The 19,134-nt window shown below is 52.7% G+C and overlaps 1 protein-coding gene across 3 annotated transcripts in view; it reads right to left on the bottom strand.

The window, feature by feature from the left end:
• SORCS2 (sortilin related VPS10 domain containing receptor 2) overlaps window positions 1-19,134 on the bottom strand; it is a 506,781-nt gene that overhangs the window by 300,313 nt on the left and 187,334 nt on the right. For all 3 annotated transcript variants that reach the window (XM_059923653.1, XM_059923654.1, XM_059923655.1), the window contains exon 2: window positions 17,942-18,009. In XM_059923653.1, the coding sequence (XP_059779636.1) occupies window positions 17,942-18,009 (68 nt within the window). The remainder of the gene's footprint in view (window positions 1-17,941; window positions 18,010-19,134) is intronic.

Raw genomic sequence — 19,134 nt, 5'->3', positions numbered from 1 at the left:
AGGGAAGGAGCAAAGCAGTGGCAGGGTCCCCAGTCTCCAGGGAACTGGGAACCAGGCCCGGGGCTCTGTGTCCAAGGAGGAAGCAAAGCCTAGCAGAAGTGATGGCAAACATCTGCTGGGCGCCCTGGGCACGGTGCCCGCCTCTCCCACGGCAGCGTGCAGCTCGGTGCCAAGCCGCGGACCCACTTAATCTCTGTTTGGCATCATGCATGCCATGCGGGCTCTGGCTGGCGGCGTATGACAGATGGGGTCTGAGAAGAGGCCCCAGGATCACTCCTGAATCCCACCAACCCCCTGAGGGACGCTCAGCGCTGTGATCTCAGAGGGCACTGTTTCCCTAGCACCTGGGCCTGCCGCCTCCCCCCCAACACACATCTTTCCTGATACTCAACCCTCCCCCCGTGTCCGAGGTCACTCAGTCCACATGGAGGCCTCCACCACAGAAAGGCCCCCCAGGATGGAACCCCAGATCCTAGCTCTGCCTTCTGGACCCCCCAGCACTGCCCACTTCCTGGCCCCCAGGACAGCACTTGGTAGTCTGGGAACAGCCATCATGCCCTCTTTAAACCTCCTCGTCTCCAGACCAAGCCCCCCTGTTGCCAAAAACGGCCTGCACGCATGCCCCTTTGCAATGGCCCTCCCCTCCAGAGATGGAGTTATTTCCCTAACCCTTGAACGGAAGCTGGTCTCGCCCCTGCTTTGGTCAATACAACGTGCGGAAGTGATGTCATATGAGATTCAAGCCCAGGCCTGCAGCCCATGTATTTCCCTTCTTTCTCAAATCTCTGTCCAGCTGCCACGTGTGCAAGCCAGGGCCAGCATGCTGGAGGACAAGAGCGACAAGTGGCCCAGTAGCCCCTCTGCCCCAAGCACCGGCCAGCGAAGCCCCAGAAGCAGAGCTGCCTGGAGGACGGGCTGCAGACACACGAGGAAGCCTGGCCGAGAACAGAAGCCCCGCCAGGTTCACCCACCCACACTGTCCAACCACAGAAGCATAAGCCAAATGGACGGTTGTTATTTTAAGCCACTAATGTGGGGGGCTGGTCGTTACACAGCAAAAGCTAACCCATATACGTCACCAGCCCTGCTCCGTCAGTGGTTTGTCCTGCAGAGGGCACGGCTTCCAGCTCCCTCAGGGTCTGAGCTAGACATCTTTGAGACGTGATGTCATTTTTAGAAGGTCCCCTGCAGAGTGGAGACCATGGCCTCTGCTGGCCTCCACACGCCTGCCTCCCTGCTAGCACCAGCTGGCACAGTGTCCCTCCCGCCCTGTTTCTCCAATTCTCCCCACTCTCTCCCGTTCCAGGACTTGGCATGGGTGGTCCGAATCCCCCCCAGCTGCTCGCTCATTTGGGTTCAACCCGAAGTCTCAGTTGGATGCTGCTTCCTCCAGGAAGCCCGTCTAACCTCTGGTCTAGCGTCGCTCCCCTCCTCTGCACCCCACACACTTCCTCTGTGACAGACAGCATCCTGGCCACCTGTCTGCCTCCCCCTCGACTGGAAGCCCCGGGAGGGCAGGGGCCAGGTGTCTCCTGGAACTCTGAGTGCCCCAGGTCTAGGAGAGAACCCGGAGCGGGTAAGTGCCCAGAAAAACTAGCTGAGGGAGGGAGGGGGCATGGAGAGGAGGCACGGGTGACAATGTCTAAGGTTGGTAAGGGCTTCGGGCTGATGGCACCTACTATGTGCTTCACAATCAGGTCTGATTGTGTGAAACCAGTCCGGAAACTCAACCTCATTCGGGATCCTTCCAACCCTCCGCGGGCTTTTTCCCGTATGTTCCCGTGTCGTCAGCTGCAGATGCACCAGCGCCAGAGCCCCTTGAGGGGCCGCTCCCCCCAATCTTCTCCCACGGGCCAGGGGGGAGCCTCGCTGACCCTCCCACCCAAGGCAACAGGGCGGTCCTCGACCCACTCCCCATGGACCTGACCAAGGCTCTTCCCCCTCCCAATCCTCCAGCACTGGCATCGGCCTGAGTGCCGGGACTAGATGTCCCGAGTCGAGACAGAGGCAAAGGGTCACGCCCGGCAAGGGCAGCTTCCTGGCGAGGCGCCCCCCAGTAACCGCCGCCCCTGCTCTGCGGAGCTGCGGGAGGGAACAGACCCATCTTACAGGTGGGCAAACAGGTTGAGAAACGGTGAGCCGCCTGCCTGAGGCCAATCATGAATGGCAGAGCTGGGACCTCCAGAATTAGGTGCCACAACAAACATTAGTTTTTACCCCAAAACAAAGTAACTAACATTCCTAGCATCATAAAAATGGCTCCGTGGGGCGAAGTGAGAGGGTGGCATGGACATATACACACTACCACATGTAAAACCGATAGCCAGTGGGAAGCAGGCGCATAGCACAGGGAGATCAGCTCGGTGCTTTGTGACCACCTAGAGGGGTGGGTTAGGGAGGGTGGGAGGGAGATGCAAGAGGGAGGAGCTATGGGGATATATGTATAAGTATAGCTGATTCACTTTGTTATACAGCAGAAACTAACACACCATTGTAAAGCAATTAGACTCCAATAAAGACGTTAAAAGAAAAAAAAAAAACACAACAGCTCCGCATCTTGGAACCTGTGCTAAGCAAACTTTACCAAGAGTATCTCGCACTCCACCCCAGCAGGTCCCTTTTTATAGAGGAGGCAGCCGGGGCTCAGGGAGATGGACCGACTATCCCCGGCACCGACTGGTCAACGGCAGAGCTGGCCAGGCCCCTTGAGGCCACTCGGCCGCAGGCACATTCCCTGGACGCTGCTCGGCCAGTAAACAGGTTTATGGCTCCATCCTTCAAAGCACACTCAAGCGAGGTTTATTACATAATAGAAAACAAAGATAGTTTTTTTCATATGTTTCCCACTCAGGGAGTTTTATTAAAACGCAATAAATCTCCAGGACAGAGTGTGACTTTAATGCAAAGGGCAGGAGATGCAGCTCTGCTCTTCTGCAGACCGCAGGGAAAGGCGGGGTGGGGACGGTGCAGGATGTGAATGGGGGGAAGGAATGCAACATTCTGGGTCCCGCCCATCCCAGGCTCAGCCCCCCCAAGAACCACAAGGAATGGGACTTTGTACTCAACTGGGTCCTGGAGCACAAGGAAAATGAGGCTTTGTGGTCCAAGCACCTTGTCATACCACCTCCCTGCTCCATGGTTCTGCTAAACTATGTCCCCCTACACCCTGCAGTCTCGCTGTCCCATCTCGCTGTCCCCTCTGAACGCTGCAGCCCTGTGTTCGCTCTAATCCACAAGCCCCCGCATAGCGCCCCACCGCCTATAAGACAGAGTTCAATGCTCTTGGGCTGGCACACAAGGTGTCCTTGGTCCAACCCCTGCTGGACTCCCCAGCGTGGTCTCCCACCCTCCTCTGCCCACCTCACGTTTTCGCCACTCCAGACTTGTTAGGATTCCTCTCACACCAGGCTGGTTCGTGCCTCTGTGCTTTTGCACATAATGTTTCCTCTGTCTGGAAGGGTCTTCCCCTGCCTGACGGCCTGGAAAACTCCTGTTCATCCTTCAAAGCCCAGTTCAGATATCACCTCCTCTGAAATGACCAGTCACCCTCTCCCATGGGTTCCTTAACAGTAGATAGATGTTGGTCCCTCCTTCAGCTCCTTCCTCTCTGACAAGGTTGGTGTCTCATTCATGGCCAATCCTAAGGCCTGGCAAAGTGGCCTAGAGAAAAAGAAGATGCTCAAGAAATACTTACAGAATTCGATTATCTGAAAACAGTCTTACTATCTCATGTTCAATCTTGGTGTCCCAGCCAGGGCTTCAAGTGACCATCAACAGAGACAACCTAAGGGCCATCACCTGTGGATGCCTTCATGCCCTGTGTGGTCAAAAGAATAATGAATCCCCAAACGTGTCCACATCCTGAAGCCTGGAGCTTGTGTGTTACCTTGTAGGCAAAAGGGACTTTGATGTGTAAATTAAGGACTTGGAGATGGGGAGGTTATCTTGGATTATGCCAAAGAACCTAATCGAATCACATGGGTCCTTAAAAGGGAGAAACTTTCCAAGCTATGGCTAGAGAAAGAGATGGGGAAACAAAAGAAGGATCAGAGGGAGGCAACACAGAGGAAAAGACCACAAGCCAAGGAAGGCAGGCAGCCTCTAGAAGCTGGAAAAGGCAAGGAAAAGAGCTGCCCCTGAAGTCTCAGGTAAGGAAGTCAGCCCTATTCGCAGTTTCATTTTAGCCAGCGAGACCCACATCAGACTTCGCCCTTCAGAACTGTATGGCAATAAATTTGTGTTGTTTTGAGCCGCTACGTTTGTGGTAATTTGTTACAGCAGCAAGAAAAAATGCATCCTGTGCACCAGCCTGGCTGTTTACCATGGGTTTCTCCCAATCCCTGGGCATTGCCCAGCCTCTGCACCATTGCCCCACTGCCTAGATTGCCTGCTCCCCCCCCCACTTCACCTGCCCTTTTCTGACCAGTGAACTCCTATTCATCCTTCAGAACCCACTTCCCAGGTCCCTCTGATGGGACCCTGTGCCCTGGGGTAGGCCTGGACGCCGCATCCCCTGAGGCTCAGCCATGCCTCCCAGTGCACACACTGTAGGGCACCATCTTGGATTCTCTGCTCTCCCACCGGTTGGCCAGATTCTGGATGGCAAGGGCCCATGCTCTGTTGATTCTGAATCTTTGGTGCCAAAGCAGTTCCTGACACATCGTAGGACCTCAGGAAGCAACTGGTAAGTGACCAGGGCTTGGGGTGGTCAGGGTCAGAGGCCTCCACCTGTTTGTGGAATTTGTAGAACAATAAGGGGGACCTCACTTTGCTGCCGAAGCTTTCCTTTAGCTGGAGGTACATTCGCGCCAGGAAAGAAGGCACATTTATCTTATTTCCTCTTGCCTAAATGGCTCTGTAATTTCTCTGCTCCCAGTACAATCAGTAACAGCCTCAGGGACAGACTCTCCATACACTCAAATATACGGCGGAAGCCCAATACCCTGTAATCCGATAGGCAGGAAAGAAAGTCCACGCTTAAAATTCATCCTAAGAAAATAATCAGAAATGTGGAATAATGTACGTACCGGGCCAAGAACACAGCTTTCTTTACATCTTTACGTTAGTGAAAACTGAAAATGACGCAGATGTCTAAAAATGAGGATTTGGCTAAATAAATAATACCTCTTTCATCTGAGGGTATATTACATGGTCACTAAAAACAGTGGTTTTGAAAATATGTGGGAGCATAAGAAAATGTTTAATACATAATATTAAACTGGGATTCAAAATTTATAAAACATGTATATATTTACATCTTAAAAAGACTGGTGAGGGGACTTCCCTGGTGGTGCAGTGGTTAAGAATCCGCCTGCCAATGCAGGGGACACGGGTTCGAGCCCTGGTCCGGGAAGATCCCACATGCCGCGGAGCAACTAAGCCCGTGCGCCACAACTACTGAGCCTGCGCTCTAGAGCCCGTGAGCCACAACTACTGAGCCCATGTGCTACAACTACTGAAGCCCACGCACCTAGAGCCCGTGCTCCGCAACGAGAGAAGCCACCGCAATGAGAAGCCTGCGCATCGAAACGAAGAGTAGCCCCCGCTCGCCGCAACTAGAGAAAGCCCGCGCAGCAAAGAAGACCCAACACTGCCAAAAATGAATAAATAATACAATTAAAAAAAAAAAACTGGTGAGAATATTCATCTTAAACATTAACATTTGTAATCTCATAAGGTGGCTTAACACGGGATTGTTTTTATGCTTCATTTATTTTATAGTTTCTAAAATTTCTGTGATGATCATGTATTATTTTTAAAAAGGAGATTTTTTTAGGGAGAATTTTCTGGAGAGGAATTTAGCAACACCCTTACCAAGAATATCTTTTAAAAGGTTTAATGGCATTATACAGCGTCCTATTTTGAGGAAATGGTAGGTGGTTACCACTGAATTCACTGTAGATTTCAATCAAGCTCAGTAAATCCCTGGGCACATCCCTGTTGCGAGCTTCTGCCAGGTGCAGAAACCACAGGAAACCCAGATCCCAGCAGAGATGAGGAGGCAGCTGTGGGATAGGGCCTGGGAGAGCCCAGAGAAGGGGCCTGACCCAGCCAGGGCGGGGGTGGGGATGGGGGACTTGGGAAGGACAGAGGGGGAGGGGACACCTGGGCACAGCGGGATGGGGAGACAGGGAAAGCAAGAGGGGTCCTTCAGGGGGCTGCTGCCGAAGCCCGGCGGCGGGGTCGGGCTGCTGCCCTGCCGGAGGGGCGAAGGTGAGGGTGGGGGAAGGACCCTAGAGGGAGAAGCTGCAGTGTCAGGAGGACCCACGAGATGGTTCTTAGCTAAACGCAGGCCCGAGAAACAGAGCATCACCTCAGAATTCACAGGCCGCCCCTCCCCACTGAGCACCTGTCTCCCATTTCTCAAAAAAGCATCTGGGACGATCGTGGATTGGGAAGCTGTGCTGTGTGCTCAACGTGTACAGGGCCGCCTGCGTGGGCCGGGCTGCCGTCATCGCTGCCAGAGAAACCAGATGCCCCTGCAAACCGTCAGAAAGCTAAAGTCAGAACCAGCACTCTGCTTGGGGCCGTCCTGAAGAACCCGGAACCCGTATGCTTTCTGATCTTGTCTGCTCTGTCCCTGAGAACTCTTCTAGAGCCCAAGGAAGGCCTTTCCAGCCTTCAGGGATGGGGTTGGGGGAGCAGGATGTCGGAGAGGGAGAGAGGAAACCACAGATGCACACGGCACGCAGGTGAGCCCAGGTGGGCAGGGGCTCCCTAGGGGTAGGTACCACACGGGAAGCTGGGACGCGGGCCTGACTGGGATAGAGGAGGCCAGATGTTCCCATCACCTCCCAAGGCCAGCAGCTGCACTCCTATGATGCAGCCTTCTGCGGGTGCAGAAGGAGTTTTGATACGTGTTGCACGTGGATCTGGCAGAGCTTGGCGGGATGGATGCTGGCGAGGGTGAGGAGGAGCACACATGAGATGCCACTGTAGCCATAGCAACACGGAAGACACTGTGTAGTAGGGAGAGCTGCCCTGGAAGAGCAGGGAGCCTGTGGTGCCCGAGGACCGGGGATGAAGCTTCTTCCGGAAAGTCCTCCCTGACTACCACTTCCTCTGCTCAGCAGAGTGGGGCTGTCCAGTGCTCCCCTGGTTCTCTCAGCCCCATCACAGTGCGGACTACCTGCATAAGCATGGGTCATTTGCTTATCTGTTAACGCTACTAAACTATGAGTCTTGGGGGTCATTACCGTACCTCACTCAAATACAGAGCCTGGACGGAAGGATGGGTAGACCAATGACGGATGCGTGGGTGGATGGACATGCACAGATGGAGAGATAGGGGATGGATGCACCAATGGATGGATGGACGATGGATGGGAGAGAAGAGGGGAGGGAGGCAAGGGGGATGAGGAAGAGAGAAAAGAGGCAGAAAAGGAGGGCAAGCCAGTCGGCAGAGAAGACAGTCAGTTCTAGTGACCGGCAGGGGTCCTTGGAGCTGGGACAGAGGAGCCAGGACCTGAGGAAGGCCAGGTATTGGGGTCAAGATGGAGGAAGAAGAGGCCTGGGGGTTGGGGATACTGAGGGATCTCCTCAAACTTCCTGTGACCTCTCGGCCACCCCAGATCTGTCCCAGAGTATTTTGCAGGCACCTCGAGGCCTTGGAGGCTGACCTCATCCAACTGTTGATTCCAATTGCATAATTTATTGAATAGACTCAAATCCTGGAAGCTTTTAAGTCAGCACCTCCCTCGATTCCTATCTGCTCTGAGTCTTGTTTAAATCAAACTCAGATCTCCATGGTGATGCTCAAGCAAACACAGAGAGGGACTGGCCCAGGAGTGGAACACGGCTGGTGGAAAGCCAGCCGGACACTTTCGGGGAAGAGGCCGAGGCAGGAAGCAGCCCCCTGACACCTCCTAGGTGCCAAGCATCGTACACGCAGGACCTGTTGTCATGCTCACGGCCACCGCGAGTTCTGTGCCATCAGGCTCATGATACAGATGACGCCGGGGGACGGAAGGCACAGAGCCAGAATGGAAACCGGATCTGTCTGGGGACAGTGACCACACAGCCACCCAGCCCACAGAGGAATCCCAGCACCTGCCGTCAGCCTACTGTCTAAGACTTTCTCTCTAAAATAAGCCCCGCTCTTCCCGGGCCACAAAGGGCAAGGCTTATCACCTGTTTAACGTTCCTTACGAACACTCAGCACTGCCCACCTGTAAGGACCCTAACAGCACAACAGCTCTTTGCCCAGACATTCGGGGCCCCTAAGACACAGGCTGTGATGACCGAGGCTGCCCATGGGCTTCTGGAACGCTCTGCACATGGCTTGGCTCTGCCCACCTCACCCTCAGGACAGCCCAGCTAGGCAGACGTCCCCACCCCCAGGCCATCATCCGCCTCCGCAGAGAAGGACCTTGATGCTTCTTTACGTTAGTGAATGTCAAGAGGTCATCGTCTGGGGACTTCCCTGGCGGTCCAGTGGTTAAGACTTCACCTTCCAATGCAAGGGGTACGGGTTCGATCCCTGGTCGGGGAGCTAAGATCCCACATGCCTTGCGGCCAAAAAACCAAAACATAAAACAGAAGCAATGTTCGAACAAATTCAATAAAGACTTTAAACATGGTCCACATCAAAAAAAAAAAAAATCTTTAAAAAAAAAAAAAAGAGGTCATCGTCTAGTTGTGGTTTGATGGCTCAAATACCCTAGACTCTGCATCCTCAACACATAACCCTAAAATTCTCTATGTTAAAAAAATGGAGAGAGAGGGAGATACCCTAGGACCGTAGAACCAAATCTGGTTTGAAACGAAATGGTATCAAAACACAGTAACATTACAGGTAAACAGAAGTGGTCTGGAAATCTCAAAGGCCAGCTCATCTGGAATGTAAAGTCTATACAGCAGAGCCTCCCGAAGCTTGTTCTGTGGAAAACCAACCCCAGGAAATGCTCAGCAGAACAAAAATAAAATAATACTTAAAAATTAAAGTGTATAAATAAAACAAAATTTAAACAAGTAATTGATGCAAACAAAAATTAAATTAAAATTTAAAATAAAATAAAAATTTTTTTAAAATGAAAGCTCATGGAATCAGCTGGGACAGAGAAATGCCACACGACCTTCTCCTGGAGATGTACGACGCCCACTGGTGTGTTAGAGATTCCAGTACATCCTACTGCAAAGGACCCTGATTGGTTTTCTTCCACCTAAATAAGTTTACCTGACTTATATGACCACAAAACATGTATTTTCTGGAAACAGCTATGACCACCTGTGATACTTTTGACTGTCATTCAGCAAACATTCACTTCACTCCCCTCCCCTCCCCCACTGGTGTTGGGTTTGACCTGTGACTTGCACTGGCCAATGGAATTTAGCAAATGTGAGTGAACAGAAGCCTTATATGTTCTTGGGGGGTGGGGAGGGCTTGACTCTCTTGCTCCCATGTTGTGCATGGGAAGAACAGGTCCTGATGGCCTTTGGCCAGTCAGCTGGGCTCCCAGCACAAATGCAGATGTAGCAGAGCCAAGCCCACCAACCTGCAGCTCAGGTGGAGCTGCCCGGCCACCCCAGCCTAAGGCAACCAAACCACAGTTGCCCCAGGGGGAGAGAAGTTCCTGGTGTTTGCCACTGAGTTTTGGGTGACTTGTTACACAGTATCATTGTCACTGTGGCTGACTAATACACCAGCCTACAAAAATACTCTTCTAAGAATCGCACTTCTAAGAATCGCATATTAAAAAATATGACATAGAGGAACATTCTTAGGAGGAAACATTCTTAGAAGGTGTTGGGAAAGAATGAATGGCACATAGTAGGAGCTCAGGACACAGTTGGAGGACACCCATCTTAAAATTAAGCGTCCTGGAGAGGACTTGTGTTATTCACAGCGGAGAGGCAGGGTTGAAGAAAAAATTAAGCAATAGATGGGCACAAGATATGAACAGGTAAGTCCCAGAGGAGGAGACTTGAATAGTCAATAAACAAAGGACAGTATGTGCAATTCCATGAAAAATCATGCAATTGCAAAATAAAATAATATTGAACTACGCTCTCACATCCACTTGAATGCAGACATATAAAGTCTGATGATTCCAGAGACGTGGGGCTGGAATCACTCTGCAAACAGATTGACAAAGGAAGAGAAAAAGGAAGGTGGAGACGTGGGCAGATAGTCTCTGCAGCCCTGATGGGAACAGCTAAATCCGGGAGATAGAAATTCTCGCGTTCCCACAGCAGGGGAAGGCTTAGCTCAACCAGCTTACGTGGCCTACAGGGATCAATTACCAATTACTCAGCGGGAGTATCAATCACACTTCTAAAGGCAGCACGATGCCATTTACATTAATTTTTAAAACACAGTAAACCGTAGAACATATTGATTGTGGACAGACTCGTACTTGTGTACTTAACACATGATGCCCCCGTGGGGATGATCCAGGCAGGGTTACCTCTGGGATGGGGAGGGCGGGGCATGGGGGAGGTGGAAGGAGGGAGGAGAGAGCCGGGCTGGAACAGAATCTGGAGCGGTGTGTTTCTTTAAGAGCTGGAGATCCCAGAAAGAAAAAAAAACTAACATCTATCACAGCTAGGGAACCGGTATTGGGCTAGACTAGTCTCTGCTGCGGTAACAGCTGAAGCCCTAAATTCCAGTGACTTAACCCATATTATTCCTGCTCACCATGCACTGGCTCAAACAAATCATATGACCCCAAAATAACCACAAGGGAGACCAGGGAAGGGAGGAAAAGCTTGGATTATTTGGTGAGCACATAGTTGTCTCTGGCACGTGGGTACCCAGGGAAGCTGGCACACCACATTCCGCGCTTTCTGTGCGTGTTAAAGATTTCATGATTAAAGTGAGGATGGCGGGAGAGAATCGCCCTCCCCCCACCCCAACAAAAGGGTGGGAGTTCCACCAAGTCACTCAGAGAAAACCTGAGACCCGCCCCATGGGTATTCCCGAGGTTGCCCCCAGCTGAAGGTCCTGCTCAAGGTCACAGGTGCGGGTAGAAGGGCAGGGCTGGCACGGCCTTCACACCGTCCAGGCACAGTGTGAACAGGGCCATGGACCAGGGGCTGCATCACAGCAGAGGGAAGGTGGGCCAAGGTCCACTTTCTCTCTGGCTCAGAATGCTCCCAGCCCCTCTTGTTCTGTCTGACGGTACTGGGGCCAACTCTGTGCTTCTGGCTCCTACACCACCTGCAGGGATGGCCTCATAGATGCGAAGGGTCTTGTAGGTCCTGGTGTTTCCCAAGGACCGCATCTCCATACTTCCATCCATTCATCCATCTGTCATCTGTCCATCCGTCCCTCCATCCTCTCAGTCGTATGCTTATCGGTACATCTATCCCTTCATCTGTCCACCCATCCACCCATCTGTATATGCCTCCATCCATCCATCCACCCAACGCCCAACATCACCTTCCGTGCCAGACCTGATCTAGGTTCTGGGCATCGGGAGATCATCAAGGTGGACCCCACAGGTCTCCATCCTCAATCAGTGTATGTTCTGCCAGGCAGGTGGAGGAGGGAGTGGGGGGCACGGGGAGAGAAACTATACACAGGAACCCCTACACTCAAGGAGCGATGAGATAAAGAACGCCTGGGGACTGCTTTACGCTGAGTAGTGGCGTGGCTTTTATGAGGAAACGAGATTTATGCTGAGATTGAATGTACCACAAGGAGCCAGTACCTGAGCGTCAGCGCCAAGTGTACGCTGTACCAGCTGCTGCAGAGGGACGGGCCCTTGCACAGTCAAGTTTCAGCCAGCAGGCCGGGTGGCTGGAGACCCAGGAATAATGGGGCGGTGGGGAGTGGAGGAGCTGGGGTGGGGGATGGGATAGGAGTCAGGGGCTCAGCGTCTCTGCGGGGGATGTGACGTGGGTGCCAGTCCAAGTGCCCTGGGACGCCGGCAGGATGCTAAGCCTCACTGCTAGCCAGCCCAGCCCCTGGCTACTCAAAGTGTGGTCCCTGGACCAGCAGCCTGGGCACATCCAGGAGCCCGTTCGAAATGCAGACCAGGGAAGTCTGAGGTGCACTGCTCTGGACCAGCCCTTCCTGGGGCTGTTCTCCCCTGGGGCACTTCTGAGACATCCCCACACTGAGTCCACATCTTCCAAGGCAGGGCCCAAGCGGCGGTAGTTTTTAAGAGCTTTTTAAGTGACTTTTACGTACCTCCCGCTAAGGGCCCACTGCCTACCCACTGGCCATTGCTCAGCTCTCGAGGGCTTGCGTCTACCTTGTTAGGAGCATTTGTGAGGCAGCCGAGTCTCCCTGGCCATTTGGGATCCAGCTTCGGAGACACAAAATGGGCCTCTCAGGACCCCAGCCCGGGTTGGCCAGCAGCAATCTGGGCTCTTGAAACTCGGCCCTGCGGTCGCCCAGACCAAGTAATGCGAGCCGTGAGCATTGCCCAGCACTGCTCAGAGTTTGCCTAGTAGCCCAGCAAGCTCAGTGTCACCTGAAACTTGTTAAAAATGTGGCGCATCAGGCCCCGCCCAGACCTGGGAATCAGAGTCTGAATTTCAGCCAGATCCCAGGTGATTCACACGCCCCTGAAAGTGGGAGAAGCCCTTCTTTGGGAGATGGATTTTTCAACTGGGGACAATATCGCCCCCAAGGGGGCACAAATTGGTTCTTGAGGGGTGTGAAGATTCTTACCGTTCATGTATAAAGCACGTATCCCACATAGAACTTAAACAGAAATACAGTGATGGACAGAGGAGGGATTGGGAGGAGAATGTCTAGGAAGGCTTCTCGCAGGAGGGAAGGGGCAATCATGGAAAAACAGTGGGTCTCCGTTTGCACACTGAAAGGCCGGCCTCCTGGAGCCCCATCAGTTCCTGTCTGTCACCCACTCTGCCTGAACTCCCTCGGCACCTAGGAGAGAGCCCTGAACCACGGGAAGAACCTCTGACATCCTCCTGCAAGACGGGGTGCAGGAACATAAGGGGACACGTACAGATCACTCCATTCTAATTTTCATATTTCTAAGACTATTTATCCTGATCTTAAAATCGTTACAGTTCTATCATGGAGGAGATAAAAATTGCACGTGAGGCCTTTAGATGCTCCATGAGCATCCTTGTTCTTCTATACTTGCCACTGCAGCTTCTGGCTCTGCCCACCGAAATCCCCCTGCCCGGACTTGGATGGGGAGTGGCGGCGATGCACGGGTGTTGGCCACGGGGGCAACCAGGGCAAGTAAGCAGGACAAGATGTGGGCGTGTGTGCATGTGTGCATGTCAGGTCCCTAAGGCCTTGCAAGGAGAGGGGCTGGGGGGTGGAGGCAGTGAGGTGGGCTGGGATCCCCTGAGGATGTAGAGGGGAGCGTGGCTGCGGGGAGAGAGGACAGGGACAGGTGCAGGAGCCATCGAGGCAAACAGATCCAGGTGTGATGCCACAGCTTGGCGATGGACTGTGTACTGGGCTGAACGGTAGCGCCAGAAAGGTCTGTCCTCATCCTAACCCCCAGAGACTGTGTGCGACCTTATTTGGAAAAGAGGCCTTTGCAGATGTAATTAAGTTAGAGATCTGGAGATGAGATCACCCTGGATTACCTGGGTGTGTCGTAAATCCAAAGATAAGTGCCCTTATAAGGAACGCACGGAGGAGAGACACACGCGGTGCAGGGGGGAGGCCAGGTGAAGATGGAGGCAGAGATGGGAGAGATTCGGCCACTAGGAGCGCCACCAGGAGCTGGAAGAGGCAACAAGGCTCCTCCTCTAGAGCCTCCAACAGGAGCCCGGCCCTGCCCGCATCTCGATTTCGGACTTCTGGCCTGTAGGACTGCGAGAGAACAAATTCTTCTTGCTGTAAGCCCCCAGTGTTCAGTCATTTATCCCAGCAGCCCCAGGACATTTGCACAGACTGGACATGCAGGCCAGGGCAGGGTCAGCCGGCTCCTCTAGTTACCATTCGCCTCAGGAGGCTCCAGGAGGGGAGGCGGACCAGCTCTGTTCTCGTCCAACCCCTGATGCCAACCAGCAGCTTTCTCAGTGGGGCGGGGCTCCCTCCCTCCCACCCACGCTTGCACTGATGCAAAGGGGCCCGGAGGCTGAACAGAGAACAGCACCCACGCAGAAGGAAGGGGCAGAGTGCTAGACCATAGAAGCCAGCCAGGGAGAGACACTCCTGACAAGTGGCCCATGAAATGCAGGACAATTAAAAATGCATTCAGCTTAGATTTCGGAGAGCCATTTCCAGAATGTAAATACCACACCTGTCATTAAAAATGTACTTATTGCAATTACGCAGGAGAATTCTTGGGAGGCTGGGTGCACGTTCAATAAGTGTGTCTTTAATAACTTCATTGAATACGTGTTGCCAGGCACTGGCACCCTTAACCTCCCTCCACGTGCACCCTAAATGGCAGACAGAGGGCGGGTGGCATCCCCAAAAATGACCGATGCCAATCTTGCCCCTTCCAAACAAACTCGCACAAGTCTCAAAATAGAGAGGGGGCTTCGCTTCCCTGGTGGCGCAGTGGTTGAGAATCTGCCTGCCAATGCAGGGGACACGGGTTCGAGCCCTGGTCTGGGAGGATCCCACATGCCGGAGAGCAACTGGGCCCGTGAGCCACAACTACTGAGCCTGCGTGTCTGGAGCCTGTGCTCCGCAACAAGAGAGGCCGCGATGGTGAGAGGCCCGCGCACCGCAATGAAGAGTGGCCCCCGCTTGCCGCAACTGGAGAAAGCCCTCGCACAGAAACGAAGACCCAACACAGCCATAAATAAATAAATAAATAAAAATTGTATAACTTTAAAAAAAAAAAAATAGAGAGGACATGAGTAGACGATGCTCACAAGAGAAAATGTGCTTAAACACAGAAACTGCCCACCCTTGCTAGGAATCACAGGCATGCAAATGAAAATGGCACTGCAGTCCCTTTGGGCCGGTAGGTTAGCAAGTTTTAGAAAAGCTGTCAGCCTGAAGCTGGCCAGGAGGCAGGGCACTGCCCCAGGTGGAGAGTTGCTTTCCTTCTGGAAAAGAATTTGGCCCTTCAGCACGCCAGCCGTAAATCTGCTCAGACCGTCTGGCTCCGAAATAGAACTCCCTAAGATGCTTCCCAGGGAACAAAATGGAAAGGAAAGCGCCATGCCGAAACTTCTTACAGCAGCAGCAGGGCTAAGTACTAGAATGAATCAATTCAAGGGGCGAGTGCGGGGCCATAAAAATATCGTGACGCAGCCCGTGGTACAACATGGAAAAACGGGAAACATCTTGTATGTGTGACAGAAAGAAGATTCACAACTTTATTCTACGTTTCCCTGTACAACTATCTCAGCATAAGAGGGATGAGATAAACAAAGAAAGTAATTGGGCCCGACGCGTGGGGATGTGGGTGAACTTTCTTGAAATGACTGATGCTTCTGCATGTATTTTTAATAAAGGAGAGAAAATGTCTGAGTCTAGAGACAGGAATGAGAAAGGAATGTGGAAAATTTAAATCTGTTGATTTGCTTTGGAGAAAAACTAACTTTAGAGGGTGTGCTGTCCTGGGGACGATTCACAGGTAATCTCCTTCAGCTGCACAACCTCCCATCCAGGGATATTTTATCCCCATTTTACAGACAAGGAGACTGAGGCTCTTGGGAAGAAAGAGAGGTCCCTGTGGAGCAGCTCTGAGGTGGGTGGTTTGGCCTCCTTGAGACAGGCTGGGACCTGGGACCCTTTGCTGCAGCGCTTGCACCTGGACAAACATCTCCTCCAGCAACAAAATACAAAGAAACTATAAGGATCTAAAAATAACTGCGTGCATGTGCAAAAAGACCAAAAGACGAAAAGACCAAAAACCCAACTGCCACTTCTGAAGAGCCGGCAGCAAAAGCAGGGTCCTGAGCATGCCCCCCTGCCCCCCTGCACTCAACCCCACCGAAGGGGTGGTCGAACCACTTAAGCTGCCCCTTCCCTGGGACCTGCCCCTCCCCTCACCCCATATAAGGAACCAGCTCGCCCCCCTCAGGGACCGAGCAAGGGAACCTGTTGTTTGCTTTCGCTCCCCCCTGCTGCCGCAGGGGCCCCAGTAAAGCCTTGCCTGAATTTCTTGTCTGGCCTCTGATCAATTTCTATTGATTAAGGAGGCCAAGAACCCTGGTCGGTAACATCCTGGTTTCCCTACCTGCTTCTGAAGAATTCTGGGTCTGGAGGCCTGGTCCCCATGCTGTGGGGCTGGCCAAGGTCTGTTCCACCCGCCACGCTACCCCGACGAGGACTCCTAGCAAATTTTAACCACACCCAGCAACTCTGTCTGAATCAGCACACATTACACCAGGAAGGCCCGCTGACTACCCGAAGCAACATTTCCGATAACCTCACTCTCTCCGTCCCCAGCGGTGCTGAGATGCTGCGAGAGCAGAGGGAAGCTGGTACCCACACTCCGGGTGGATTAGCGAACGTTCATGGAGATCTGGGCTGACAGGCAGGAGTTGGGGAATGCGTTCGTTAGTCGAGGAATTCCGCTTGGAGGAAGAGAAGACAAGTGCCTCTCTCCACTTTGCAGCCAAGGGGACCTGTCCTTGGACCATCCACCTGGCAGGAGGGAGCCCTCCAGGGGCCGGCCCTTCCCGAGGAGACTGGCCCTGAAACCAGTCCTCAAATGTGAATCTTCAAAGGGCAGCCGATGAGACGTCACTGGAACTTAAATGCTCTCACCACTTCCTGCTCTCATCCCAAACAACGAATGGCCTTATCGGACCCTGGAGGGGTATTTATGAAAGCAACCTCCTTGGTGGACGTGTTGCTTCAAGGCACGAGATTAGAACGTACCAACACACAAAGAAGTTGGGGGTCTCAGCAGGAAAACATCTGTCGCAGACTGCTTGTCCTGAGGCCGGCGATGGAATTGGAAAGCAGGCTGGTGAGTTTGGGAGGCAAATCCACGGCTGAGAGGGGCAGGCTAGGAAAGGTGCTTCTGTTGGCAAAGGGAAGGAAAACACCCGGCTCCCCGAACCCCACATCAGCACCAGGGCGACCAAGCCGGCTGGTCCAAGGCGACACTGCTCCTCATCTAGCAAAGAAAGCACCCAACTCAAGGGTCATCTCGGCAACTTGCCAAAGCATTACGGAATTCCCTCAGTAAGAACCAACAATGAATCACGGAGCGCCTTCCCTAAAAGCAAAGCCAAAAGTCAAAAATAAATCATCTCAAGGTGGTTGCACATAAATCAGGAGTCCTGATCAGCAGGTTTCGGTGTTTTTAATGGATTTCAAATAAAAAAACCAATTAATTATTACTCAAGAAACACATCTTGGAAAGCAAAACGGTTCAACACCCAGAGAACATGGGAATGGCGCACGGGGCCGGAGGACCCAGCATCCTTGCCTGAGAGAAGCTTTGAAACCACAGCCCAAGATGCTGGGAAACTTCCTTCCCCTTCCTGGGTGAGCAGACGTAAATACAAAGATGATCATTAACCAAAATGACTTCTCAAGGCCTCCTTCTCTCCCACCTCATTTAAAACATCAAAGAGGCTGCCTAGTTCTGGGGCTGAATTCACATTTCACATATAAAGAGATAGTACCCGTTGTTGGCCGGGGGCGTTATTTATTTACCAAGCTCTCGGGCTGAGCCAGGAAGAAAAAAAGACACCCGGACCGTGAGGATAATCGGCGTGTTTGGGGGACTCCAGGAGCTGTGTCGGAAGCTCAGAGTACAAGCAGAGGAAATTGCGCACTGACCTGAATTCACAATGCAAACCCCCTTCCCCGGGGGAGGAAAAAAGGCGAGGGGAGAAGAACACACACAGAAAGGAAAGAAAGCAAAGAAGCTTTCTGAACAGTTGTCTGTTCTCCAGCCCTGTCTGTGTCACTGACGAAACTCTTTATTAGCTTTCAACTTCTGTATGCATTTTCTAGCCAAAGAAAAGTCGAGAGGCCGCCAGCATACGGGGGCTGCTCCAGCCGGGCCTTGGGATCTCAGACCCCGGCCTTGGAGACGCGCAGGTATGGGAGGAGAAAAGGCCCACCCTCGGGCTGACTTACCGCCACAGAGAACTTTCCAGAACCTTCCCCATGTCTGCATGGTAATACTTCGTCAGGATCAAGATCACCTGTGGTGGCAACAAAGACAAAGGCAGAAATCAGTGGATTTCAAGGTTCTGAACGGGGGATATAATATAAAATGACACTTCCCCCACCCAGGATTTGGGGTCTCTCCAGTGTCAGCTGCCCGGGCCTCTCTAGTTGACCCCGGAGTCCTGGCCACCTTGCCCCAGAGCAGACCCGGCGCTGGTTTCTGCTCCTCAGAATGATTTTGGGAACATCCCAGTTCTGTGAGGTCCACCCAGTAGCTGCCACTCGGCAGGAATCACTCCAGCTCGGGCCTGGACTATCTCAAACTGTGGTCCAAGGGATGCTGAGGTGGTGGTCCTGGTGGGCACAGGACGCATGGGGCAAGGCTTCCAAAGAGGGGCTTAGTCCCCACCAGCGCCTTCGAGAGTGTCCAGCTGGCACGCAAGACAAGACAAGGGCATCCCCGGAAGTACTTGGTGTCATTACGTACCCCGGAGTGGCAGCTGATGACAGAGCCCGCGACAGCGGGCTGGGAAGGTGGGCGAGGAGAGCTGGGACAGCTGGAGGGGCCCATAAATCATCGACGGCACACACACTATTTATTGGTGCTAAACTATTCACCGCACACACTGGGCCCTACGTAACAAGACATCTTCATTTCATGCCTGTGCAGCAAATGCAACTGTTTATAAAAATGAAAATAACTGTGTGTAAGAGCACCCAAAAACTCTCCCCTCAAAAATGTAACAATCACAAGGAAACGAGGCTTCATTCACCTGCCGGGCAGGAAAAGAGCCCCCTCCCCAATTACTTCACGAGCCACTGCATTTTCCTGTACATCAAATTTCATTTCACTCACTGCCAGACCCTATTAGCTGCTCCTAACATTCCCGTTGCCATGGGAACCCCGGAAGGTAAAGTGGGAACAGCCCTTAGGTCCCAGCGGAGCCGTTGGCCTGGTTAATTTAGGGTCACCACACTGGCCATCCCCAAGTTTGGTTCCTTCTCACGAGCAGGACTTTCTCTGCTCTCCGTCTTTGGGGGCGTAGCCGTTGCAGCAGTTTGGCTGGTCTTTCTTTCCCTGGTGATTAAAGCAGGGAAGATACAAGGAAGGGATGTCAAGTGAAACAGGACAGTGTGCATTTTAGAGGCAGCGATGATTA

This window comes from Balaenoptera ricei, chromosome 5 (assembly GCF_028023285.1).
Source record: "Balaenoptera ricei isolate mBalRic1 chromosome 5, mBalRic1.hap2, whole genome shotgun sequence".
Taxonomy (NCBI): Eukaryota; Metazoa; Chordata; class Mammalia; order Artiodactyla; family Balaenopteridae; genus Balaenoptera; species Balaenoptera ricei.
The sequence above is the reverse complement of the archived record's forward strand: the minus strand, read 5'-3'. Positions and strand labels throughout refer to the sequence as shown.